General features: G+C 36.9%; 1 protein-coding gene across 4 annotated transcripts; it reads left to right on the forward strand.

Annotated features, from left to right (window-relative positions):
* Positions 1-1222: 1222 nt before the first annotated feature.
* LOC121443804 (ATP-dependent RNA helicase DDX3Y-like) lies at positions 1223-26270 on the forward strand. Of its 4 annotated transcripts, none has more exons than XM_041645582.1 (17): positions 1223-1409; positions 6174-6234; positions 9635-9682; positions 12939-13065; positions 14150-14305; positions 14712-14811; positions 17536-17671; positions 19740-19825; positions 20270-20368; positions 20443-20603; positions 21110-21254; positions 21355-21499; positions 21857-22038; positions 22111-22228; positions 23099-23252; positions 23649-23782; positions 23949-26270. In XM_041645582.1, exons 1-17 carry the CDS (start codon positions 1365-1367, stop codon positions 24026-24028), a joined length of 1977 nt encoding a protein of 658 aa, XP_041501516.1. In that variant the 5' UTR covers positions 1223-1364; the 3' UTR covers positions 24029-26270. The 4 variants fall into 4 exon arrangements, with proteins under 4 accessions (XP_041501516.1, XP_041501515.1, XP_041501519.1 ...); XM_041645581.1 differs by lacking the exon at positions 1223-1409 and adding an exon at positions 1519-1686; XM_041645584.1 differs by lacking the exons at positions 1223-1409; positions 22111-22228 and adding exons at positions 1521-1686; positions 22513-22585.
* The last annotated feature ends 695 nt before the right edge of the window (positions 26271-26965 follow it).

A 26965-nucleotide genomic window follows, 5' to 3' on the forward strand; every position in this document is an offset into this window, starting at 1 on the left:
TCTCTTGCTTGCACTTCCTGCTTACTCAATTAATATTATTTCTTCTTGTGTTTCTAAAGTAGTTGAAGACTAAATAGATACAGTTTTTCTTGTTTACGAGACTCGAAATAAATTTACTTAAGAAGTATAAAGCATATAAGATTTAGAGATATTAAAAGATAGTTTGGGCCGGGAGGTGGTGGCGCACGCCTTTAATCTCAGCACTTGGGAGGCAGAGGCAGGCGGATCTCTGTGAGTTCGAGACCAGCCTGGTCTACAAGAGCTAGTTCCAGGACAGGCTCCAAAACCACAGAGAAACCCTGTCTCGAAAAACCAAAAAAAAAAAAAAAAAAAAAAAGATAATTTGGTATGGTAAAGCAATATGAGACATAAGTTAATTATGGTAGAAAGTTAATTAGTTGCAAGACTTTGGATTCACCAAGATAGGACAGCTAGTAGAGTATTTTCTCTGAATTTGTCAAATGTAAACGGACCAGAAATTGTTGATGTATTTATTGCCTGTATATATCGTATATAGTTATTATACATAGTTTTTATATTAGTTATAACCTTTTGTTTTATTTTAGACAAAAAAGGGGAAATATAGTGATATTTTATTTATGTTTCAATAAATAAAGTTTGCCTGAAGATCAGAATCCAAAACCTGTCACAGTAGTCAGCCATACAGGCTAGGCAGTGGTGGCACACACCTTTAATCCCAGCAGCCACACTAGTCAGCCATAGAGGTCAGTCAGTGGCAGTGCACACCTCTGATACCAATGCTAGAGAGGAATATAAAACATGAGGAGACAAGAACTTAGGCTCTTAATCTGCACTCTGAAGTTTGGTGGAGAGCATTACAGTCTACAGTCACTCTGAGGAGAGGACCACCCCTTTTTCTGTACCCTGGTAGAGATAAGAGCTATCTAATGGCTTGGCTGCTTTACTTCGGTGATCTTCAGGTTAAACCCCAATGTCCACCTTTGGGTTTTTATTAATCATGCTTCAAAGCTATTAAAACAGAGTAAAGCAAAATATAATAAATTCAAAATAAATTGGTGTGTAAAGGATAAGTGAATGGGGTAGCTATGCTTAAGATCCTTCAAGTGAAGATAGGCTGAACATACATGCCATACCTACTTCAGATGTTCGGAAACATTGAACAGCGGCACCGGGCTTAGATCCCGCGAGGACTGGCGGTAAAAACCTGCTTCCTGGTTGTACGGACTGACGAAAGAGCTGTGCGTCCTGCGTGCTGGCGTAAAGCCGCCCAAACGTTTGGGTGTCTGCGTAAGCTGTATACTTAAACGTTTGAGTTCACCGAGCGAAGTCATAGTTAAGTTACCTACTGCGTGAGTGGTAGGGTGTTCAGTTCTTTTTCCGCGATGAGTCATGTGGTGGTGGGAAATACAGCCGACCTGGACCAGCAAGTGAGTTGAATCTATATGTGACACCCTTCCCCCTTTCTCTCTTCTGGTCTGACATTGCTTGTGACGCAGTACTGAAAAAAACCGTTTCCGTTCGTTTGGTTTCTCCGTATTGGACTGTGGCGTCTGATTAAAAATCTGATAGAAACGAAATTAAACTGATAAAATGGCGTGAGCGAGAAAAGGGCCATAACAATGACGTTACAAATTAGTTCAAAGGCCTCGCGTAATGGCGGCGTTTGTATTTGCGAACGGAAGTTTCTGCAGCTTGTGTTTGGCAGTGAGTGAGTTAAAAGGACCTAGTTTTTCTCTATAATTCTTTCTTTGAAGACGTGTTCAAATTGAGTGGCCTTGATACCTAATGTTTGTGGGCTAATAATGTCTGTAAATTGATAAAAGTACTGATGCCACGTAATTTGGTTGGAGGTTTGGGGAATTTGATGGAGGAAATGGCGGCCACCTATTGTAATATCCATAGGCGCCGCAGGGCTGTAATATTGTATCGGACCAATGGGGATTACTACTTGAGAAGGAGAAGGCTCGTATTTAGATTCTTCTTATAATATTATTCCGCGAGGCTCCCACCCTCCTCCAGCCTCTTTCCCGCGGATTGATATGTAGGCAAAACGGGGCTCGTTTGCTGAGTCTTGTGACGCAGGAAAACCGAAAGGAATACACGAGAGCATAAGAGATTAAAGTATGGCTGTGGTGTAGTTCTCTTGATAGTGGCCTGCAAACAATGGAGGTTGGATTTTGTTGAAAGATGATTAAAATTTAGCCTTTTTCCCCCCCAGTCGGTGCATGTAGATAGGCAGATAATTGAGACCAGTGGGCTATTTAATTTTTTTTTCTTAAAAGTACTTACTCCCAAGGTCAGACAACAAAGTGCTTAAATATTGCCTTGTCTTTGTTAGGCAGAAGAGAGGTTTTATTTTCTTTTTGCTAGTAGAAAAATTATTTTCGATCAAAGTCATCGTTACACGGAATACCGTTCCTTGTGATATGTTTAGAACGGCAGAGAGGACTGTGTATCAAAAAGCCTCCTTGATTTCTCCTACTGAATTTCTGTCCCATAGGTAGAGCATCTCTTAGGTTACCTAAACAGTTTAAACTGATAAAACCTGACGCCCTCCCACCTTAAAAGAAAGTTTTTTAACGTTTGTGGTGATTATATGGCCTAGTTGTATACTCATTGAACAACTGCTTTTCTTTTAAACTTGGGCCCCAGAACAGTTGTTACCTTTTATTTTGAATCAAGACTAAGTAGTCCGGTGGTGTTCAGCTGAAGCCTTGTAAGTAATTGGGATTAAAAGAATATTTTCAAACACAGCTGACAGTAATTTACTAATTATCAGTGAGGTTAATTTGAACTCAGTACAGAGACATAAATGTTCAAGAAATATCTTTTGTTAACGTTAAATTTGGGAAATGAACACCTGAATTGCCTAAATTGCCTTTGGTAATGAATACAGAATGTACTAGAAAACAAAATACCCTATATTTTAGTGTCTTGCCTTCTGTCTTTATAAGAAGGGTACAGATGAAAAGGTAATACATATACTCGTTAGCTCAGTAACCAAACATCTCTAACATAACTTATGCCTTGATGATATACCTGAAAAGTATCAAGTATTAAATTCATACTCTGGTGTGTGCTAACATTGCTTACGCTTAGGAATTTATCACAAAATAGAAATAGCTCTTTTGTGTTATAAAGGAATTACAGGATCATGTCTTAATATATGCATTTAGATTTTTTTCCCTTAAAACTTAAAGTTAAAACCTAGCACTTACATATGCCTAATTTTAAAAAAAGATTGATATTTATCTTATGTGTATGCATGTTTACGCGTATGTTTGTGCATCAGGTGTGTGCATGTTTACCCTTGAACTCCAGAAGAAATTGTCATATATTCTGGAAATGAAATTACAGAGATGGTGCCCCAGATTTGATTAATGGAGCTTAAGTCTTCTTTAAGAGTACAGAGTGTTTCTAACTGCTTAGCTGTCTCTTCAGTCTTACTCGTCACTAAATTTTGAGTTACTAAGAAATGAAGATACAGTTTTATTATTCATGGTCAGTGTACCTATTGCATGCCACACCGTGGGGAGGTATAGAGCTCAGAAGAAAATTTTGTGAATTCCATTCCCTTTTTCCTTTATGTATATCTAAAGATAAAACACTATCAGGCTAGTCTTTTTTTTTTTTAAGTGTCTTTTTTTTATTATTTAATTTAAAATTTCCACCTCCTCCCATTTCCCTCCTGCTCCCCTATCCCCCTTCCCTTCCCTCTCCAGTCCATAGAGCAGTCAGGGTTCCCTGCCCTGTGGATGTCCAAGGTCCTCCCCCCTCCGTCCAGGCCCAGGAAGGTGAGCATCCAAACAGACCAGGCTCCCACAAAGCCCGTACGTAAAGTAGGATCAAAACCCAATGTCAGGCTAGTCTTTGTCTGTTGAGGATACTGACTTTTAGTTTGGTGATTTAGGAGTTTTTCTCTTGCTTCTAATTCATCTGTTTTAAACTAATGAATTCTCTTTCTTTCTTTTCTTTTTTTTTTTTTTTTTTTTTGGATTTTTGAGACATGGTTTCTTCGTAGCTTTTTGGAGCCTGTCCTGGAACTTGCTCTTGTAGACCAGGCTGGCCTCGAATTCGCAGAAATCCACCTGCCTCTGCCTGCCGAGTGCTGGGATTAAAGGCGTGCGCCACCATCGCCCGACTCTGAACTCTTTTTCTTAAGTTATTGTTTATACTATGTTCTGTTACTTGCATTGACGTGTATTATTAAGTTCAAAGAAGGGTATTCCCTTTGTGGTGTGTAAGTCACCCCTCTTTTTTCTTTTTCTTACTTTTTTTTGAGTTTTTGAGCCAGTTTCTCTGGAACTCATTCTGTAGACCAGGATGGCCTCACACTCGATCTGCCTGCCTCTGCCTTCTGAGTGCTAGGATTAAAATAATTGTGCCCACCTCTGCCTGCACTTTGTAGTGTACATGGTAGTAATCCTCATTCTCATTACCTAAAAAGCATTCTCTCACTCTTTCTTTCTTTCTCTCCTTCCCTCCCTCCTTTTTTTTTCTTTTTTCTTTTCTCTTTTTTTTTTTTTTTTTTTTTTTGGAGATAGAGTTTCCCTGTAGCTTTGCAGCTGTCTTGGCACTAGGTCTGTAGACCAGGCTGGCCTTGAATTTACAGAGATCTGCCTGCCTCTGCCTCCCAAGTACTGGGATTAAAGGCCTGAGCCACCACTACCTGGCAAGCATTTTCTCTTACAGAATTTATTGTTTTATTTGTGTGGGTGTTTTCCTGGCATGTACTTTGAATGTCCTAGGAAACTAGGATGTATGGTTTAATCATCTGAGTTTGGAGTTAAAAATGGCTGTGAGTAGCCATATGGGTTCTGGAAATTAAACTATGGGGCTTCTGGAAGAGCAGCTGAGCCATCTCTCCAGCCCCCAAAAGCACCTTTTTTAAAAAAAACATACGGCAGTGCATTCTGGGTTAGCGTGTCCTTTCTGTCTGCCCAGGCTTCTCACACTGGCCTTGCCCCGGCCACTCAGCACTACGGTCTGCCCTGAGGGAACCTGGAGGAGGTCCAGGGCTCTGCAGCCCACCCTCGCCCTCATGCAGGTGCCTGGAAGGGTCACACACTTGTGCAGCCAGTACAGTGGCGAACCCCTTTGACGTTAGAGTGAATTAAGGACCGAGTGTTGTATGTCGTAAAACTCTATAGCAAGATTGACCCAAAAAGCTCTTGGTAAATTTTCATTTTATGAGGGCCCTGGGCTTAGACAGTTTGTCCCATGTGGAGATTATTATGGCCATAGAAGATGAATTTGGATTTGAAATTCCTGATGTAGATCCAGAGAAGTTAATGTGTCCACAAGAAATTGTAGATTACATTGCAGATAAGAAGGATGTATATAATAAAGTTTCAGAGCCTTCTTCCTCATCAGGAGAACTCTGAGAATGCTAGACTGCATCATGGATGACTGACAGCGGTTCTGTTGGACTTGTATTTAAATTGGATGAGTGTTTTACCCTTTAGAAAGAAATCTATTATGAAACGAAAAAGAAAAAAAACAAGAACAACATACATCCAGGTGGTTATGGTGCACACCTTTAATTCCAGTTCTAAGGAGACAGAGTCCGACAGATATCTGTGAGTTTAAGGCCAGCCTGATATACAGAGTGAGTTCCAGAACAGCCAGGGCTGTTACACACAGAAACCCTGTCTTGCAACGTATTTATTCAATATGTTTGTGTGTATGTGTGTGTACTAAATACATGCAGGAGCCTGAGGAAATCAAAATGGGGCATCAGAACCCTGGGGCTGGAGTTTCAGATGGTTATGAATTACAATTAGGGTACTGGGAACTGAACCTGGGTCTTTAAGAGCTTTAGGTACTCTTAACCACTGAGCTCCAGGTCCCTAAAAATACTCTTAAGTGTTTGAAAGGCAATTAAGTAAATATTACAGCATAATACTTAGAGTTTTTAATTTTTGAGACAGAGTTTCTCTGGGTAGCCTGGTATAGGAACTCACAGTGTAGACCAAGCTGGCCTTGAACTCAGAGTGGTCCTCCTGCCTCTGCCTCCCAAGTGCTGGCATTAAATGTGTGCTACATCACCACTCAGCTGACTTGGAGTTTTAAATTTTCTGTTTTGTAACTTTTGGTGGTATCTAACCTATTTTATGTTATTTTTGTTAACTTGTAAAACCTGCTTTTTGTTTGATTTGCTAACTTGTGAACCATAACTATTTATTTTTCAGTTTGCTGGTCTTGATCTCAACTCCTCGGATAATCAGAGTGGAGGTGGAAGTACTGAGAACAGTAAGTAAAAAAATTTAAATAATAGATTTTTTTTTTCTGAATTACTGCTAACATTCTGGTTAACTATTTTGATTTAATTTTTATTTTCTGTTTCAACAAATACAGGAGGTACTGTTACAGAATTAACATGCGTATCCATATAACATGGTATAGAAATTACTCTACTTAGAGTTATACAGAACTGGTAAACTGTAAAAATAACCAGCCCTGAAAAGTGTAGTAAGGAGCAACGGGCCGCACTTCCCACCTTCCAGCTCCCAGCCATTAGCTAGCTTTACCCAAAATAATTACACGGAAACTGTATTCTTTTAAACACTGCTTGGCCCATTAGCTCTAGCCTCTTATTGGCTAACTCTCACATCTTAATTAACCCATTTCTAATAATTAGTGTAGCACCATGAGGTGGTGGTTTACCAGGAAGGATCTTAACCTGTATCCATCTTGGAGAGGAGAGCTATGGCCTCTGTCTCATTGCCTTTCACCCATCATCCTGTTCTGTTTACTCCATCTACCTAATTTTCTTTCTTATCAAAGCACCAAGGCAGTTTCTTTATTAACCAATGAAATCAACACATCGACAGATGACCCTCGTCCATCATTTCCCCTTTTTCTGTTTAAACAAAGAGGAAGGCTTTAACTTTAACATAGTAAAATTACATATAACAAAACAGTTATAAAGCAAGAATTACAGTTACAATATTTATATCTATTTTTTCTTTATCATAACTAAGGAAAACTATATCCATTCTGCAACTCCATCAAAGACTCCAGAAGGATATAATATTACCTAAGTAAACAAGAAATAAGCAACTTCCAAAACTCTAGAAATGACAGAGACATCTCACTGTCTGGACAGTCACCCAAAGTTCTTTTGTACCTTTGGGGCATCCATCTTCAGCCTTTAGGCCCATAGTATCCAGCAGACGTTTCCATGAAGCAGGAAATTCCACAGACAGTTCAGTCACTTTCTGCTGTGTCCTACAGAATGTCTCACAGACTCTTTCATAAATCAGGAACCCTTGAAGGATCATCTCACCTTTAGGCAAGTTCAGCAGTCCTCTTTCTGTGGGTTTTTTGTGTCCAGTTTATACAACAGTCCAGGCAAGAGAAGTATCTTTCCCAAATGGCTATCAAACTCCATAAGGAACCTCTTTGATGCCCATCTTCCTCTTGAAGTAAATTGGTGCTGCCAGGAGCAGACGTGTCTCATTATCATGAAAAATCTTAAATTATCAAGACATTAAATGCCATATTCTGCAGTCTTTGAAAGATATGAAGAATGTCTATCTAACTGAAATATATCTCTGTATATCTAGAAAATCTAACTAACATGACTACAAGCTTTACTATTATCAATGATTAGCAACCTAAATTTTCTAATTATACATTTTTAAATGCACTACACAATCACAATACCTTAATCAAGAGCAGAAACACATATACATATAACAAAATTGACCTTAAAATCCACACCAATGCAAATTATTTATATCTGTATCAGAGAAGAAATCCCTATCAGCTTACCTAGTTTTATTGTCCCAATTTACATTTTGAGCAATTAAAGATATTTCACAGAAACAAATTTTATAATGGTTGTTTGGACAAATAGGGGAGATTTGTGATGTAAAATACTGTCATTGTTATCTTGAGACAGACGAGAGCTGCTTTTTCTGCACCTGTAGTTCCACGGAATCTGACACCCTTTTTATGAATTCTGTTGGCTAGGCACAACATGGTATACATACACTCACAGGCATAAAAAATTAGGCAAAACACTCAGACATAAAATAAATGTATTAAACCATATATGTCTTAGTAGTTTTGTGATATGGGAGTATAGATTTAAAATTTTAAATATTTTTGGGGGTGATACTTTGGAAATTTTGTTGAAATAGTAATTTGAAATATTTTTTAGAGAAGGGAACTAGATAGAATTATAGAGATGGAGGTTAGTGGCACTAAAATATTAAGAAAAAGGCAGTGGAGCTGGTTGTTTGGGTATGGTCATTTTTTCTCAAGGTCTTTTTGTCTCCCTAGCTGTCATGCTTTTCCTAGCATGGAGTATGTTCTTTAACATTAATTTATTATTCTCAATTTTTTTGGTACTACCATGGCACATGGTAAAGATGGAGGTTCTTGCTGGGTGGTTGTGATGCACCCTTAATCCCAGCACTTGGGAGGCAGAGGCAAGTGGATCTCTGAGTTCAAGGCCAACCTGGTCTACAGAGCAAGATCCAGGACAGCTGAGACTGTTACACAGAGAAACCCTGTTTCGAAAATCAGAAAAAGATAAAAGTTCTTTTGGGTTTATAACAGCTAATTTTTTCCCCTCTCTTTCACGACATGCTTTCTCTGTGTAGCCTTGGCTGTTCTGGAACGCAGTACTCTGTAGACCAGGCTGGCATCAAGCTCATAGAGATCCACCTGTCTCTGTCTCTCCAGTGACGGGATTAAAGGTGTGTGCCATCACTGCCTGGCTAACACACCCTCCATTTGAAAAGGTTTTTGTATTTGATTTCTATAGTGGTTTGAAATATGGTCCACATAGATCCATAGGGAGTGTCCCTATTAGGATGTGTGCCCTTCAGGGTGAGCTTTGAGGTCTCAGATGCTAAAACAAGGTCTAGTATAACTTTCACTTCTGCTACCTGTGGATCCATATGTTGAAATCTCCAGTACCTCTCCAGCACCATGTCTGCCTGCATGCTACCGTGCTCTCCAACATGATGATAATGGACTGAACCTCTAAAACTGCAAGCCAGCCTCCATTAAATATTTCTTGAAATTCTAGCTAATTAATCATTCCTAGAAAAATCATAATTAATGGAGGAGATTCTAAGACCACTACTTTACTAAAAACAGGTCTACAGAACAAGTTCCAGGATAGACTCCAAAGCTACTCAGAGAAATCCCTGTCTAAAAAAAAAAAAAAAGAAGAAGAAGAAGAAGAAGAGGGGATGCTTTTGAAGATGTATTTGGAGTTAACTGGAAGGTGGTGATTATTTGGCAGCAGTTAACAGTTGATATACTGTTATATCAACTTTAGTCTGGTTAATGTCAAACCATAGTTACCATTTAAAACTATTATCAGGTTCATTGTGTAAATGGAGTTTAAGTATTTACCTTAAAAACAGGATGAATATATAATGTAGTCCATCAGATAATGGTTGTCATCCTCTTCATTGGTTGGTTGCTTTCCTCAACCCTAGGCTATGATTTTGACTATTTATAAACCTTCAAATTGAAACGTTAATTTCATCCATTAAGTTCTGGCTTTTGTATATTTTCTAATAGGAGACAATAATTTTTGATGGGGAAAAAAAGCATGATTCCTGGTCCTTGACAATTTGGTAAATTTCTGGAAAAAAACAATGTTACATTTTTACATTTTCCTTTTTAGAAGGGCGCTATGTACCTCCTCATTTAAGGAACAGAGATACATCTAAAGGTATGTTGTAGCAAATTTGTAGATTAACTTTTGATTTTTAGAAGTGAGATTTTAGGTATTGGTGGTGGATACAACTTAATCCTAGTAGGAAGCAGAGGCAGGCAAATGGCTATCTGAGTTTGAGGTTAACCTGGTCTACATAGAGAATTCCAGGACAGCCAGAGCTGTTACACAGAGAAACCCTGTCTCAAAACCACAAACAAAGAAGTTAGAGCTTGAAGCCAGTAAGATGGTTCAGCAGCAAAAATCAACTGGTGCTTATACTCTGGTCTGTGGTATATACATCTCATACAAAAATAAAGAAAAACTATTTTCCTTTTTATGTTTGTTCTGTCTTTAAGAACTAATATTGGGTTATAGAGATGACTCAGTGGTTCAAACATTGGCTGCTCTTCCAAAGGTCATGATTTCAATTCTCAGCAACGATATGGTGGCTTACAACCAACTGTAATGAGATCTGGTGCCATCTTCTGGTCTGCTGGCAGAGCATACATAATAAATAAATAAGTCTTATTTTAAAAAAGAAGAAGAACAACAACAACAACTAGCCGGGTGATGGTGACACACGCCTTAATCCCAGCACTCGGGAGGCAGAGGCAGGCAGATCTCTGAGTTCAAAGCCAGCCTGGTCTACAAGAGTTAGTTCCAGGATAGGCTCCAAAGCTACAGAGAAACCCTGTCTCAAACTAAACAAAACAAAAAAACCCTAATACTATGTATCTTTAGCATTTTATAACTTTACAAATGTGGAATAATGGACATTTTCTTGTTACTTTGACAGTATGACTAAAGACTGATTATTAGACTAAGAATATGTTTTATATAGTTTACTTTACTAATATAAATTTCTACCAACACAGCTTCTCTTTGAAAAGGTATTTTGAATGCTATGTGGTGTAATAATTCTATGTCTATATCTAACTTCTATATTGAAAAATTTAGAGGTACTGGAAAGATGGATTCATGGTTAAGAACAAAGAACCATCAACACTGAAATGAGTCCTAGCACTCAAATGGTGGCTCACAGCTGTCTCCACTTCCAGTTCCACGTGATCTAATACCCTTTTTATGAATTCTATGACGAGACACACATATGGTATACATATACACTTATAGGTAAAACACTCATAAAATAAAAATAAATTAATTAAAACATTGTATGTCCTAGTAGTTTTGTAATACTGGAGTATAGATTGAAAATATTTTTGTGGGTGATATTTTGAATATTTCTTCACCCAGTAATCTGAATTTTCTTTTAAGAAAAGGAAACTATAAGGGAAGATGTAATACAGAGGTGGAGGTTTGAGAGATAAAACACTGAGAAATGCATATAGTGGCATACCATTCATTTTTTTCCCGGCCAATAACTTCCACTGTGTATATGCTGAGATGTATGCTTGGAATTACATTTCAGAAGTTCTTCAAAAGAAGTGACAGTATTTGAGGACTTACATTGATAGAAGAAATCTTTAGCTACCTGATTGTAGTTAGGTGTGTGGATAGTGGGGTGTGTTTTCTAGAGAATGACTGCACTTTCTGGGCAAGTACTCTTAGAGCCCTTTTTTCCTTTGCTATAAAACTTTAGTCAACTGTGTGTTCAAAATTTTTACATATAGTAGATAGATAACATAACTTCTAAATATCAAACAATTATTAAAATGAATTTAAATATCATTCTAATGATCGATCTTATTATTCTTGTTACTCCATCTCTTTGGAGTCATTCTACATACAAATTATGGATCAAACTGAATGTGACCTTCATCTTGAGGTAGAGGTTGGAAGATGAGAATTTCAAAGCCAGCCTCAGTGACATAGTGAATTGAGGCTACCCTAGACCATGTGAACACAGACTTAGATTCAGAAAGAAAGAAAAATGTTGATGCCAAGTATTATATACATAAAACAACTTAAGCAGTATTTGTCAAGTAATTATGTATGTATGAGACATAGCTAAGAAGCTAACATAGTTGAAACCTGCCTGGTCTACATAGAGAGTTCCAGGACAGTCTGGACTGTTAAACAGAAAGTCTGTCTTGGAAAAAAAGAAGAAGAAGCTAACATAGTCTGTAATACCTCTCATTTTAGAGTTTTATTGTAAGTAGGTTGGAGGTTTTTTGTTTTTTGTTTTTTTTTTTAAGTTTTTCGAGACAGGGTTTCTCTGTAGCTTTTTGGAGCCTGTCCTGGCACTAGCTCTTGTAGACCAGGCTGGCCTTGAACTCACAGAGATCCGCCTGCCTCTGCCTCCAGAGTGCTGGGATTAAAGGCGTGCGCCACCACCGCCCGGCAAGTTAGGTTGGAGTTTTGTTTTGAGCAATCTTCCTGTTTTGTTAAGCAGATTGGCAACAAATTTGTAGCTACACTCCTGCCTCTTCTTCACAAGTGCTGAGAAGTTACAGATTTGTTATTACAGGTAGTTTTATGTCTAGGAATTGAACCCAGAGTTTCAAGAATGGCAGATAGGGATCTTACTAAGTTAGTTTACATTAGCAAACCAAACTAACCCAGGGTAACTTGTGTTTGATGTCTCTGTATTATACAGACTAATAAAGTAAATTTAACCTGTAGTGATGCTAATATAATGATAACATTCAAAAGCTGATTATTTCTCTTAGCTGCTGTATTTCTTTTCTATAATGCTAATGAGTTTTGAACCCAGAACCTTGATCATTCTAGGCATAATCTGAACTTATATCCTCAGGGAAATCTAAAAGTAATAATACTTTATCAAGATTGGATCTAGGGTTTCTTTTATACTTGCTTCAAAGAGTCTGTGACTGAGCTACATCTATAGCCCCTTTTTTGGTTGTAGACAGGCTCTTACTATATATCTCAGAGTGACTTCAATCTCAGTATCACAAGTGGTAGGTGATAAAAGCATTTTCTAGCTCACTTGGCAGCACATTATCACAGTTCAAGGTACTTCTTACTGTAATTTTTTATGATTGCTAAAGTATTAAAAAATTTGAGCCAGGCGGTGGTGGCTCACGCCTTTAATCCCAGCACTTGGGAAGCAGAGACAGGTGGATCTCTGTGAGTTTGAGGCCAGCCTGGTCTAAGAGCCTAGCCAGGACGGGCTCCAAAGCTACAGAGAAACCCTGTCTCAAAAAACAAACAAAAATCTGTTGAAATTCTGTTTGTGGGTATCCACTATCACGGTACTAGGTACCAGCTATTTAGAAATCCATGGCCATGAAGAATACAATATTTTGGAAGAGACTCATTTGTTGATTGTTTTTTGTTTTATTTTCCTAAGGAGTCTATGATAAAGACTGTTCTGGGTGGAGTTGTAAAGATAAAGATGCCTATAGCAGTTTTGGATCTCGTGATTCCAGAGGAAAGCCCAATTATTTCAGTGACCGTGGAATTGGATCCAGGGGAAGGTAAATTCTTTACTGGTGTATATAAAGTGCTGGTTAAGAATCTTTATTCTGGGATTGGAGAGATAGCTTAGAGGTTAAGAGCATTGACTGCTTTTTCCAGGTGTCTTGAGTTCCCAGCAACAAATGGTGACTCACCGCCATTTATAATGAGATCTGATGCTCTATTCTGGAATACATGGAGACAGAATGTTGTGTTTGTAATAAATAAATTGAAAAAAAAGATTTTGTTGTTGTGTTTTGATTTGTTTGTTTTTTTGACACAGTATTTCTCTATATGTATTGCTATCCTGGAACTCACTCTGTAGACGAGGCATCCTCAAACAACAAAGATCCTCCTGCCTCTGTCTCTTGAGTGTTTGGGTTAAAGGTATGTACCACCACCATCCAGTAATGGTTAAGAATTGTAATGGCAAAAAAATGTATAAGAATCAACTTGCCAGGATCTGAGTTCTCTTTTGAACCAGAACTGATAGAATGATTCACTCTCTTGTCTCTACCTTGTATCTGTCTGTCTGTCTTTCTATCTACCTGCCTAGCTGATAATTTACTAGAGTGACATGGATTTGGTCCAAATAGTCTAACAATGGTTGTCTCCAAGCAGAAAGTTTCCAAAAGTTGTTTTACTACTTGAAACTAGATGTCTCAGATGGTCTTAGCAAATGTCAGAATCTTGAAGTAGGCACTAATACAATGAAGCAAGGCCTAGAAGGCAAAGAGCAAAAACTTACTTCCTTGTCCTTTATAAAGGTCCAGATTAAAGGTGGTCTTCAAACTTCACATGGTTTATTTAACTAAAAATTCCTCACAGATGTGCCTAGCAGCTTGATCTTTTAGTTAGTTCCAGATGTTGTTCATGACCATCACAGGAGCATGGTGCAAATCTTTCAGCTGAACATATGTGAGGCAGAGGTAAAAGGGTCTGCAAAGCTGAGGCCAATCTGCTGTCTGTAAGAAGGTATTTAAAAGATGTTGTTTGGTAAATGGATCAGGGTTAAATTGTTGATGTATTTGTTGCATTCAGTTAAACTAATACTCTAGAAGAATGGTATTTTTAGTGATACAATCTAATTATTTTGCTCCTCAGGTTTGATGATCATGGTCGAAGTGACTATGATGGTATTGGAGGTCGTGATCTAACTGGATATGGCAAATTTGATAGAAGTGTTCATAGTCGTTGGGGTGACAAAACAGATGAAGATGATTGGTCAAAACCACTTCCACCAAGTGAACGCTTAGAGCAGTAAGTTTTTAAAATGTTAGATATTATATTTGTGCCTGGTACATACAAGCATGACTTTTTGTGATCTCTGTCTCAAAACAAGAACAAATTTTAAAAATATTTAATATGAGGTTGAAAAAATGTTGAGAGAGTAAAATGTGTGTTTCTCGCAGAGGACCTGAGTTTGGTTCCTAGCACCCATGTCAGACAACTCACAATTTCTTGTACCTTCTGTTACAGGGTATCCAGTGCCTCTGGCTTCAGGCATTTGAGTCATGTGTATGTGCCTACACAGAAACACACATACATATACAAAATGAAAAATAAAACCTCAGAAATAATTAAATTAGCTAATTATACTTGGTATTGAAACCCATAGTTTTAATCCTAACACTTTTTTAAATATATAATAATCATCTGATTTCAGAGAACTTTTTTCTGGTGGAAACACTGGGATTAACTTTGAGAAATATGACGATATACCAGTAGAGGCAACTGGAAGTAACTGTCCTCCTCATATTGAAAATGTAAGTTCTTTTGTTTGACTGTTAATTTTATATTTGTTCAAAGTATATAATAATCACAGCAAATACATGTACAGATCAGAGGACAACTTCTGGGAGTAGCTTCTTAAAACTTGGATGGCAGCAAGTACTTTTACCTGCTGACTGTTCTCAGCAGTCCTTGTTTGACCTTGGTTTATTCTTGAGATTATAGTTTCTTCCCTTTCCTCACTCCAAACCCTATACTCCTTAAAATCTGTGGCTTCTTTTTTCATTGTTACTGCATGAATATATGTATATGCATATATATATATATATATATATATTGCTAAATATTACCTTTTGAGTTCATATTATTAGTTATTACAAGTTTTCAATGCTGTTTAACATTGGACAACCGGTTGATGTTCACTTTCCCACTTCTCCCACTTCCATCTTTACTCTGTTCCCTGTAGTTTTTTGTGTAGAGTTAAGGTTTTGTGGGGTTTTCTCCTTCCAATTTAGTATGGTGTCGTTGTTGAGTTTCTGTTTAGGCAGTCACGTTGGTGAGACTTGACTGGTGTATCTTCTGACATTCCTAGGAGACAAATCTCACAACAAACTTCCTGATCCTCTGACTCTTTCATTTTTTTTTTTTTTTTTTTTTTTGGTTTTTCAAGACAGGGTTTCTCTGTGGTTTTGGAGCCTGTCCTGGAACTAGCTCTTGTAGACCAGGCTGGTCTCGAACTCACAGAGATCCGCCTGCCTCTGCCTCCCAAGTGCTGGGATTAAAGGCGTGCACCACCACCGCCCGTCTTGACTCTTTCAATTTATGCCCCATCTTAGGCAATGTTTTCTGAGCTCTTGAGTGCCTGAGTCTTGTAAATGTATCCATTAGAACTGGTCTCCACAACACTGCATTTGGATTAAATTTGGTTTCCTATAGGAGTCACCATCTGTTGTAAAGAGAAGTTTCTTTGGTGAGGGGTGGAGTCTATAATTATCTTGTGGGTGTAAGTGTAAATATTTCCAGATTTATTTTTAGGTATTGTGGTTCAGTAAAGTAGTGGTTGTAGTGTCTCCTCCAATAACTATGATTTCTCTAGGACTGATTAGTTAGGTAGAATTTCAGTACCAGGCTTGGGTTCTCTCTTCAGTCTTCAGTCTTAAGTCTAATTATAGAACCAAAATGTGCATGCCAGTATTGGACTCAATGGGTTATTGTGCCATGCTAGTCATTGGTGTGGTTCATAGGCATCATAACTGGGTGGGACTGTTGATTGCTACCCTTCTCAGGAACCTTGCATGGTGCCTTCTAGTATCATAAAAAAAAAAAAAAAAAAAAGCTCCTCAGGGAGGAGAAAATAACAGCTCAGGGTTCTCAGAAGCTTGGTCTGAAGTGCATGGTGTTTTCAGCAGTAGAGACTTAGTGTCCACCTCTTTGGCGTAACTAAGGGGAATACCAGTAGGCTGTGTGCTTTGGGTGGCTTTTGTACAGACCATGCCAACAAACTGAAAAGAGAGTTTCTCAGGTCTGGTGTAGTGAAGAGCTGCGGGCCTGCTTTCCTGCTGCCCGGCTGCCGCACGCCTGTCTAACTTATGCCCTGAAATAATAACACAGAAACTGTATTCTTTTAAACACTGCTTGGCCCATGAGCTCTAGCCTCTTACTGGCTAACTCTCACATCTTGATTAACCCATTTCTATTAATCTCTGGTTATTGTGGTTCTGTGTTTTTGTTTGTTTGAGTTTGGTGTTTTTGAAGGAAACAGAAAGAAAAAAGTCAGGGCAGGCTCTTGTTAGGTGGTCTTTATCTCGGAGATCTTTGGATGAGAAGAATAAATTAAAACTTATGCATATTTATACACTGAATTAGTTGCTTTATGGTTTTTTTTCTTGTAGATTGTTACTATGTTACCTTGTGACTTTACTTTTCTTCTGTATTCCCACACTTCGTAAGAAACCCAGTTATCCCCAATTTTCCCTTTTAGATTACTTGTTTTCTGGTATTCCTTTTTTTTTTTTTTATTTTTTATTTTTCTAAGACAGGGCCTCACTGTGTAGCCTTGGCTCTCCTGGAACCACAATGCTTTTGTCTCAGATTCCCAAGTGCTGAGATTTGAGGCATATACTTTAAAAAGTAGCTTATGTATTTAAATATTTTGCCTGTACGTGTATTTGTGCCATGTGTGTGCCTGGTGTTGGTGGCAAGCAAAAAGCATTTGATCCCTGGAACTGAAGTTATAGATGGTTATGAGGCATTGTGTCTGTTCTGGGAATGGTCCCAGGTCCTCTGCAAGAACTGCGAGTGCTAAACCATTTCTATAGGCCTTTGTCTGACTCTTAGATAACTCTATAATAATGTCATAATAGTTACTATTATAAGTACTAGTGATAGAGGAAATGTATCAAACATCAAAAAACATAGTTTTTCTCAGTGACAGAATCTGTTTCTTAGAAACATACTATTAATTAAGAATCAAAACAACTCAGCCGGGCGGTGATGGCACACGCCTTTAATCCCAGCCCTCGGGAAGCAGAGGCAGGCGGATCTCTGGGAGTTCAAGACCAGCCTGGTCTACAGATCTAGTTCCAGGACAGGCTCCAAAACCACAGAGAAACCCTGTCTCGAAAAACCAAAAAAAAAAAAGGAAAAAAGAAAAAAAATCAAAACAACTCTAAACTGGACACAGTATTTACCCTTTATTAGCATAACAAATAACCAGTTTGTGTTTTTACATTACTTGCTTGGTGTACTTTCTTTGACAGTTCAGTGATGTTGAGATGGGAGAAATTATCATGGGAAACATTGAACTAACACGTTACACTCGTCCTACTCCAGTGCAAAAACATGCTATTCCTATTATTAAAGAAAAAAGAGACTTAATGGCTTGTGCTCAAACAGGTAAGATTATTTTGTAAAGAACAAAAAGCCTTTAATTCTGGGATTCTTTTAAAAGTGGTAAGTCCTATATTAAAGTACGGGATAGATAAAAATAGCTAGGAACTGTACATCTTTTGGGTCTTGGTCACTTTTCTATTGCTGTGAAAAGACACCCATGACTTACTTACATTGTGAATCTTACTTAGTCCATTAAGGCAACAAGTATGATGGCAGATATGGAGGCATCTTGCAGGAGAGGTTATTGGGAGCTGCTACATCCTGTCCACAAGCAGAGAGAAATAGCCTAGCCTAGGCTTTTGAAATCTTAAATCCCATCTCAGTAACACAACATCTTGTATAACCTTGTTTGTTTGTTTTGTTTTTGTTTGTTTGTTTTGTTTTTCGAGACAGGGTTTCTCTGTGGCTTTGGTCCTGCCCTGGAACTAACTCTGTAGACCAGGCTGGTCTCGAACTCACAGAGATCTGCCTGCCTCTGCCTTCCGAGTGCTGGGATTAAAGGCGTGCGCCACCACCTCCCGGCCTTGCATAATCTTGTAATCCTTTCAAAAAGTTCCACTCCCCTGTGATTAAGCACTTATTATTATGTAAGTTTAAGGATGCCACAGATTTTTACTGGTGTATTTTTAAGGTACATTTAGGAACTTGTATCTAGTTGTCAACCTTCTAATGTTGTATCGGGAAAAGAGCTAAATGTTAGAGTAGATACAAAATTAACAATTTAAAAAGAAATTTAAGTTACAAAAACATGTCTTAAGAAGGTACCCCATTTCTTCTTGGGTATTGAGGAAGCATATTGGATGTTGTCCTATATCAGAAAATGATACCACCTGAGATAGAAATAGCAAAATTTTCTGTAGAAATAGCGAAATTTTCTGTGTACTTGTATATACAAGTATTTATATCTTGACATATTTGAAGTTATCTGGTAGATATGTTTTTTTTGTTTTTTTGTGTTTTTTGTTTGTTTGTTTGCTTGTTTTTGAGGCAGAGTATTTCTCAATACCTTTGGGGCCTGTCCTATAACTCATTCTATAGCCCAGGGTGGCCCCGAACTCACAGAGATCTGCCCACCTCTGCCTCTTGAGTGTTGGGATTATAGGTGTGTGCCCCTGCTGCCCAACTGTGATATATTTTTTAAATCAAATTGCATCATATTTAACTAGAGATAAGACATTCTTGAGTTTTTTTTTGTTATCTATCTGCATGTACACCTTTAATGACAGAACAGAAGTGGGCACCCAGATCTCACTATAGATGGTTATGAGCCACCATGTGGTTACTGAGAATTGAACCCAGGATCTCTGGAAGAGCAGTCAGTGCTTTTAACTGCTGAGCCATCTCTCCAGTCCCCACTGTGATGTTTTTTAAAAGCTAATCATTTATTTATTTAGTTTAGTTTAGCACTTGATCCTTTAAAAAAATTTTTTTTTTGCACTGGGCAGTGGTGGCATAAACCTTTAATCCCATCCCTTGGAAGGCAGAGGCAATTGGTTATCAGTGAGTTTCAAGACAACCAGTACTGTTTCATGTAGAAATACAGTCTTAAAAATGCCACCCCAAAAATTTTGCTTCCCATTAATCCTAGCAAGGTAGATCTCTGTGAATATAAGGCCAGTCAGCCTTATATAATGTTTCAGGACATCTAGGACCGTGTAGAGAGAGCTGCTCCCCACATTCCACATCCCCAAAAAGTTATTCCTTATTGCTTTATTTAGATAACTATTTGTTGTGGTTGTTGCTGTATAGGTAAGCCAATTGAAAAATAAGACAAATTTTCATTAAAATTATTACTTGCTTGGTTTTGTTGTTTTACACAAGGTCTCACTGTGTCAACAAGGATGACCTTATTCGTAGAGATCTGCTTGCTTCCAGAGTGTCTTGATAGGCTTTTGAGAGGGCTTTAGGTAGTCCAGTGTTGCCTTAAAATCACTATGTAGATGAGACTGACATTAAATTATTATTCTGACTCTGTATACCACTTGCTGAGAATGTAGGCATGAGCCAGTATGCCTAGTACTTTAGCTTGTCTTAAATATTCAAAATTAATAATACAATGATTTCTGAACAGGTTCTGGGAAAACGGCTGCATTTCTACTACCCATTCTCAGTCAGATATATACAGATGGTCCAGGAGAGGCTTTGAAGGCTATGAAGGTGACAGTCTTTAAATTTTTGTTAGGAAAAATAAAGATATTTTTATTTTTGTATATAGGTGTTTTGTTTGCATATGTCTATGAAGGATGTGCATACAGTACCCTCAAAAGGGAGAAGAGGGCATTGGATTGAAATAGGAAACATTTATGAGCTGCCAGATGTACTTTATTTTCAAGTAATTCTTAAATTACAAATGACACTATAAACTTTAAAAATACGTAAGTAATGGGTGGAGATATGGCTCATTGGTTAAGAGTATGTGCTTGGCTCCTCACAAATGACTATAACTCCAGTTTATGTTCTTTTGTCTTTAATAGACATCAGGTACTCACACAAGACATATACATATACATATATGTAGAGAAAACATTCATACACAGAAAAAAAATTTTTAGAAAGGTAAAATTTTGGATCTTAGACTCTAAAATTATACTTGACTCTTAGGAAAATGGAAGATATGGTCGCCGCAAACAGTATCCAATCTCCTTGGTATTAGCCCCAACAAGAGAATTGGCTCTACAGATCTATGAGGAAGCCAGAAAAGTAAGCATAGCTTTAGTGATTTAATTTTCTTCTTAATTTCATTGTTTCTGTGACTAATAATTTTTTGCATATAGTTTTCATACCGGTCTAGGGTCCGTCCTTGTGTAGTGTATGGTGGTGCTGATACTGTTCAGCAGATTCGGGACTTAGAACGTGGATGCCATTTGTTAGTTGCCACTCCAGGACGTCTAGTGGATATGATGGAAAGAGGAAAAATTGGATTAGACTTCTGCAAGTATGTTAATTTTGATAAAAGAAATAAGGTTCCTTTGTATGACTTTTTAAATTCTTGCATGTAAATGTTGAAGTATAGTGATTTTACTCATCCATTATGTAAGACTTAGTAATATTACTAGTTTTATAATGTAGGATCTCACTCAGGCCCAGGCTAAAACTCAGTATAATTCTCTAGCCTTAGCTCTTATCTCAGTTCTAGGAATAATAGATGTATGTAACCATTCCTCTACTTGTATTTTGTTATAGATTAAATGCGTTTTTTTTTTGTGTCACTTTTCAAAATCACAAGATTGAACAAATGAAATTGACTTTCTGTTCCTCCTTTTTTCTTCTCTTTCATTTTTCCCCTTTTGACTGAGGTTCATTTTAACAAATAATGCTTAATATTTAAATTGAAAACTACTATGTTTAAGACCTGAGATGCTATATTAATTGTGAGAATAATTTACTCAATAGTTTAATGTAGTCAGTGGCCTTCTCAACATAACTATTTTTTGTCAATAGATACTTAGTGTTGGATGAAGCTGATAGGATGCTAGATATGGGATTTGAACCTCAGATACGTCGTATAGTTGAACAGGACACTATGCCACCAAAAGGCATTCGTCACACTATGATGTTTAGCGCTACTTTTCCTAAGGAAATACAGGTATTGTTTGTTAGAATTTTATTTTTAAATAAATAAATGATGGTGATTTATATATTAAAGAATTTAAATTCAGAACTTACATTTTTCTTTTTATTTTCAGATGCTTGCTCGTGACTTTTTAGATGAATATATTTTTCTGGCTGTAGGCAGGGTAGGCTCTACTTCTGAGAACATCACACAGAAAGTAGTTTGGGTCGAAGAACTAGACAAGCGGTCATTTTTACTTGATCTTTTAAATGCAACAGGTAAAATTAGGACTATTACTCTAATAAAATGAAAATGTCTAGATTTGTGTCCTCTTAGTTTCCAGTCTTTATAGCCTCACTTTTTCTGTATATTTGTGTATGTGTGTTCCTCCATGTGGGTATCTTACTCTTTATTTTCTGAGGCAGTCTCTGACTAAACCTGGAACTTGAAAATTCAGCTACACTATTCACTGCACCTTCAAGATCCTCCTGTCCAGCATGTGTGCTTTGTATAATATGTGTGAATGCATGACCTCTCATCAAGGAATCGTTTCCAGATGACTACGCTTGTTAAATTTTACAATACACAGCGATATCAAATAAATAAGTTTTAGTAAATGAAATCTACTTTTTCAGGGAAGGATTCACTGACTTTAGTATTTGTGGAGACTAAGAAGGGTGCTGATTCTTTGGAGAATTTCTTATTTCAAGAAGGATATGCTTGTACCAGTATTCATGGAGACAGATCACAGAAAGATCGAGAGGAGGCTCTTCACCAGTTCCGCTCAGGGAGAAGGCCAATTCTAGTGGCTACAGCTGTGTGTAAATTTTATATTATTATTTTACTATTAAATCAGAATGTTGCTTTATTTTAATAAGTTTTTTTTAAGGTGGCAGCAAGAGGTCTAGATATTTCAAATGTGAAACATGTTATCAATTTTGATTTGCCAAGTGATATTGAAGAATATGTACATCGTATTGGCCGTACAGGACGTGTAGGAAACCTTGGTAAAATGTTTTTTCTTCCTCTAGGTCTTGGGACTGAAGATAGGGTCTCAAGTACTTTATCACTGAGTCCCTTTACATTTATTTGTCTGTATCTGTGTACATGTCACAGTACACTTGTGAAGATCAGAGGCCAACTTATGGGAGATAGTTCTTTCTTTCTGTTATGTAGGTTCCAGGGATTGAATTCAGATCATTAGGCTTGGACCCATTTTATTAGTCGTTTTTCTTTAAATAGATATATTAACGAAGGATTTAATAGGGTAGGTTTATTTTATTTATATTAGGTCCATTCATCCATTGTCATCCCGTCCACCCTCCTGGAGCTGAGGACTGAACTCTGGGCCCTGCTCTTGCTAGGTAACCTCTACCACTGAGCTAAATAAATTTCCAGCCCCCCCCCCCCCCCCCCCCGCTCCTTTTTTTAATCATGGTCTTGCTCTGTCTTTTACCAGTACTTTGAAAAGCAGAGGCAAGGGATTCTTGGGTTCCAAATCCAGTGTAAAAAATCTCAAAGGTTAGAGATTCTAGATTCTTGATTAGTTTTTAAAGAAGAAACTTGAAAGCTGGGTATAGTGGCATGTGCCTTTAATCCCAGCAGTCAGGATGCAAAAGTCAGGCATATCTCTGTGTATTCAAGGCCAACCTGGTCTACACACTAGGTGCCAAACCACGGCTATGAAAAAATACCCAGTCTTAATTTAAAAAAAAAACACACACACACAAGAAGAAACTTTATCACCTAACAAACTTCTTTCAACTTATATTTAGTTATATTGCAGAATATCATGTTATGTTACTTAACTGTATGGGAAAGAGCAATAGTGAAATTATTGCAATTAGGGAAACCTTTTTTTTTTCTTTAACTTTTAGGACTTGCCACCTCATTTTTCAATGAGAGGAATTTGAACATCACAAAAGATCTGTTAGATCTCCTTGTTGAGGCTAAACAAGAAGTGCCATCTTGGTTGGAGAATATGGCCTATGAACACCACTACAAGGGTAGCAGTCGGGGACGGTCTAAAAGGTAAACATTGTTTGAATTTTTTATTATTTCAATTTGTTTAGAACTAAGTTATCTTAGTTATTCATTTTTAAATTATTACATGTTTGTTATTATGTATACATATGGACCTGGTTTTTGTAGAGTCAGAGGACTACTTTCATGGTCTCCAGGAAATGAAGCTTTATTTTATAGGTTTGCTATCCCCAAACCTAAAATAGTTTTTAAGAAATACCTTGATAAAGAATAAGTAGAAAAGGCTATAGTGCAAGGTGTCAGCTCTACATTGCTGAGGTTTTTGGAGATACAGTTATAGGTTTAATTTCCAATGGGAAGCAAGTTTTCTAAATGAAATAGGAAGTTTGAACATGGATTGACATTTTGATTGGATATCATACATAATGTTTTTCCTTACAATAGCCGATTCAGTGGAGGATTTGGTGCCAGAGATTATCGTCAGAGCAGTGGTTCTGTAAATTCTGGGTTTAATAGTAATCGTGCCAGTAGCAGCCGAAGTGGTGGTAATAGTCACAACAACAGAGCATTTGGTGGAGGTAATGTTAAATTTTTGTTTTACAAGAGTTTTTTATGTTTGTTTGTGTTTCTTGATCTTTACTGATCTTTTCAAAGCAATTTTAAAGGGAAATTAATACTGTATAGTGAACCCTGTTGAAAAAAAGATGATAATAGTAGTTAACTTAATTTTTCTTTTCTCAATAGGTGGCTGTGGAGGTTTCTACAATAATGATGGATATGGAGGAAATTACAACTCCCAGACTGTTGACTGGTGGGGCAATTGAATTTGTGCCTAAGTCAACTGTTCATATAGCTAATATGGAAACCACATGTAACTTAGCCAGACTGTATTGTGTAGCTTCAAGATCCTGCAGTACATTACCAGCTGTGATTCTTCTAAAAATTGATGTGAGCTCAAAGTCACAAGACATGAAAGCAACAACCTGTACCTCTGTTCAAAAGTTGATGTAAAGACTTATTGTACCTTGGATTAACTCCCTGCATACTTGGTTCCTCCTAAACTGCACTTAAAATTTGTGACTGCGAATAATAATTTGTTAATGTACTGTGACTTTTTAACTTTAAACTACTTATTTGTTGTCCTGTTGACTCAGTAATCTTCAAGATAACATTTGTTTTAACAAAATAAATTTCATTGAACTTGGGCTACAACCACAACCAAACCTTGGCACACAAGTGTAGATATTTTAACAGGAATCAGTCAGTTCATTGCTAAATATGATGGTGAAAGACTTTAGGCAATAGCCCGAATAAGAAATTTTGGTGTATGCAAAGTTGATGATAGAAGCTTTTTTTAAAGTTTGTAATGTGGCAGACAATTCAAAACTAAAGTTCTGATTTGCTCACTCTATCCTGGATTGGCACTTAGAACCTTAAAACTATTTTTAAAATGGAATATATGAATATAACCTTAATATTTTTGAAAACTCTCAATACAGATAAATACAGAGATTTCTTATTTAATGTTTTGGTAACTTAATGGTGGCATACTCCTATAGGAAAAGTTTCGAGATCTGGTAAGAATTTGGGATATAAAGTTTGTTTTTATTTATTTAATGTCTGCCATAAAGAAAAATGACATATAAGAATGACTGACTCTGACAGGGATGAGACCTCATTACAGCCTTGCTAATTCTGGTCTTTAATGCATGCTAGTGTTGTGTTTTTTGGTCAAGAGATTATGAGCAGAAAGAATTGTGCAGCAGCAGGCTTTTATTATTACATATCAAATTTTTCTGTTACAGCTTTGTTAAAATGTAAAATGGCTTACATTTGTCTAAGACTTCATAAATCTAAGAATGGCAAATTGTAATCCTGTATCTTACATGTTGGCTATGTGTACTAATTATTCATGGTGGTCAGTACAGTGCAGTTTTCATGTATTTTAGTTGTATAGGTTTCCATTGTATAATAGTCATTTTAATCAGCCAAAAATGATTGTTCATCACTAAAAATGCCTCTTTCTTTGAGATTTTTTTCTGGATAGGATAGTAACTTTAAAAAACCATTGAGATTGTCTTGAGTTGACAGTTTTTTTCTAAAAGTGCAATAGATTTTCAAGTGTATTGTGCCTTGTATTAAACTACTAAAGTAGGTGTACTTGACAGTATTATTAAGGTTCTTTGTTATGGTGCTATTTCAATTAATAGAGGTTTAGACTGTACATTGCCCACAACTTTCTACAAAGCACTTATTTTATTGCACATGAAGAGAATTTTATATGTGTATATTCTGTACAAGTCTTTAAGGTTCCAATTGGAGATTTCTGACTGAAAACTACAGTGTTTCAGTAACTTGGTTCAAAAACTTGGGACCAAGTAATGTTAGTTTAAGATAAACTATTTGCACAAAACAGACTATTTTGCTGCTAGCTTGTGTAATATTTATTGAACATTTTGACAGATATTTATTTTTGTAAGCCTAAAAGTGATTCTTTGAAAGCTTAAAGAAAGTTGACCAAAAGACAATATAAAAACACTGGCATTTGAATGTTGATTGTCAATGTGTGTGAAATAGTATATTTTGGGGTAATGTGAGCTTTAATATTAAGTTCTACTATGCTTGAGTCAAATTAATCTAACTCAGATTGGTGTTATAGATATGCTTTTATGACAAAATGAGAGGCAACTGGAATATTGAAAATTTGACTTGCCAAGGTTTAATATATTTAAGATACTAATGAAAACTCATTATTTTCTCAAACTGTGTCTGAATTTACCTTATTAACATGGTCTGTTTGGCTCAGCATTGTAACTGTCTGGCATATTTGTAATTTTCAAACATGTGGTTATATCTTTGTGCTGCCATAAGCAGTGACTTTTTACATTCAATTTTTAGCCAGTAATATTTTTAGTAAATAATAGATTAGACTTGCTGAATGTAAACATGGAGCTTTGAGTCACTGTAAAGTTAGTAATTGCTTTATCTTATTAGCGTTAGATACTAGCACTGCATGTGCCTACTTTACTCTCATTTTACTAAAATAAAAAGTATAGCAAAATGCTATATTTTGTGACTTGATGTTTTTGAGAACTTCAATGCTTGAAGTATTAAATCTACTTTTTTAGTAGTAAATGGTACTTGTATAGTACATTTTAGGTATTCATGTGTGTGAATTTGAATAAAAGATGAAGGTGGTATAAAGTTAAGAGTGAAGGAACAAGATTTTCATTATGAATGATGACATTCACAAAATGTTTACAAAGACAACAAAGTGGATCTTGTAAACATTTCAATACAAATCATTTTTGTACCATTCCAATACTGCAGAAAAGGGTTTATCCAATTTTTTTATATAATTTTTTTTTGTTTTGGTTTTTGAGATGGATTTTCTATGTAACAGCCTGTGTTGTCCTGAAACTAGCTCTCTAGACCAGACTCACCTTGAACTCAAAGAGATCCATTGACCCCAATACTGGGATTAAAGGCATATGCCACCACTGCCTAGCCCTATCCAGCATTTCTTTATAGTGGAGTTTTTTGTTGTTTTGTTTTGAGGCACAGTTTCACTGTGTAGCACTTCCTGACCTAAAACTTCCTTATGTAGATCTGCTTAGCTTGAACTAAAATATTCCAACTTCCTTTGCCTCTCAAGTGTTGAAATTTAAGGTGTGTGCCACGAGGGCAAGCTCATTCAGCATTTCTGTAGTTGAGCTACACCCTATGTCTGTAGATTTTGTTTACGGGGGAAGGTGGTAGTT

The sequence above is a fragment of the Microtus oregoni genome, unplaced genomic scaffold (assembly GCF_018167655.1).
Source record: "Microtus oregoni isolate MIOR12 unplaced genomic scaffold, Mior012 000113F_000, whole genome shotgun sequence".
NCBI classification, from domain to species: Eukaryota; Metazoa; Chordata; class Mammalia; order Rodentia; family Cricetidae; genus Microtus; species Microtus oregoni.

Bases quoted from the DNA above. Each gene is read 5' to 3' on its own strand.
- LOC121443804 (XM_041645581.1), top strand. From the start codon at position 1,636: ATGGCGGCGTTTGTATTTGCGAACGGAAGTTTCTGCAGCTTGTGTTTG. The intron at 20,604-21,109 runs GTATGTTAATTT...TTTTGTCAATAG, and splicing joins ATTGGATTAGACTTCTGCAA to ATACTTAGTGTTGGATGAAG. The intron at 22,039-22,110 runs GTGTGTAAATTT...GTTTTTTTTAAG, and splicing joins CAATTCTAGTGGCTACAGCT to GTGGCAGCAAGAGGTCTAGA.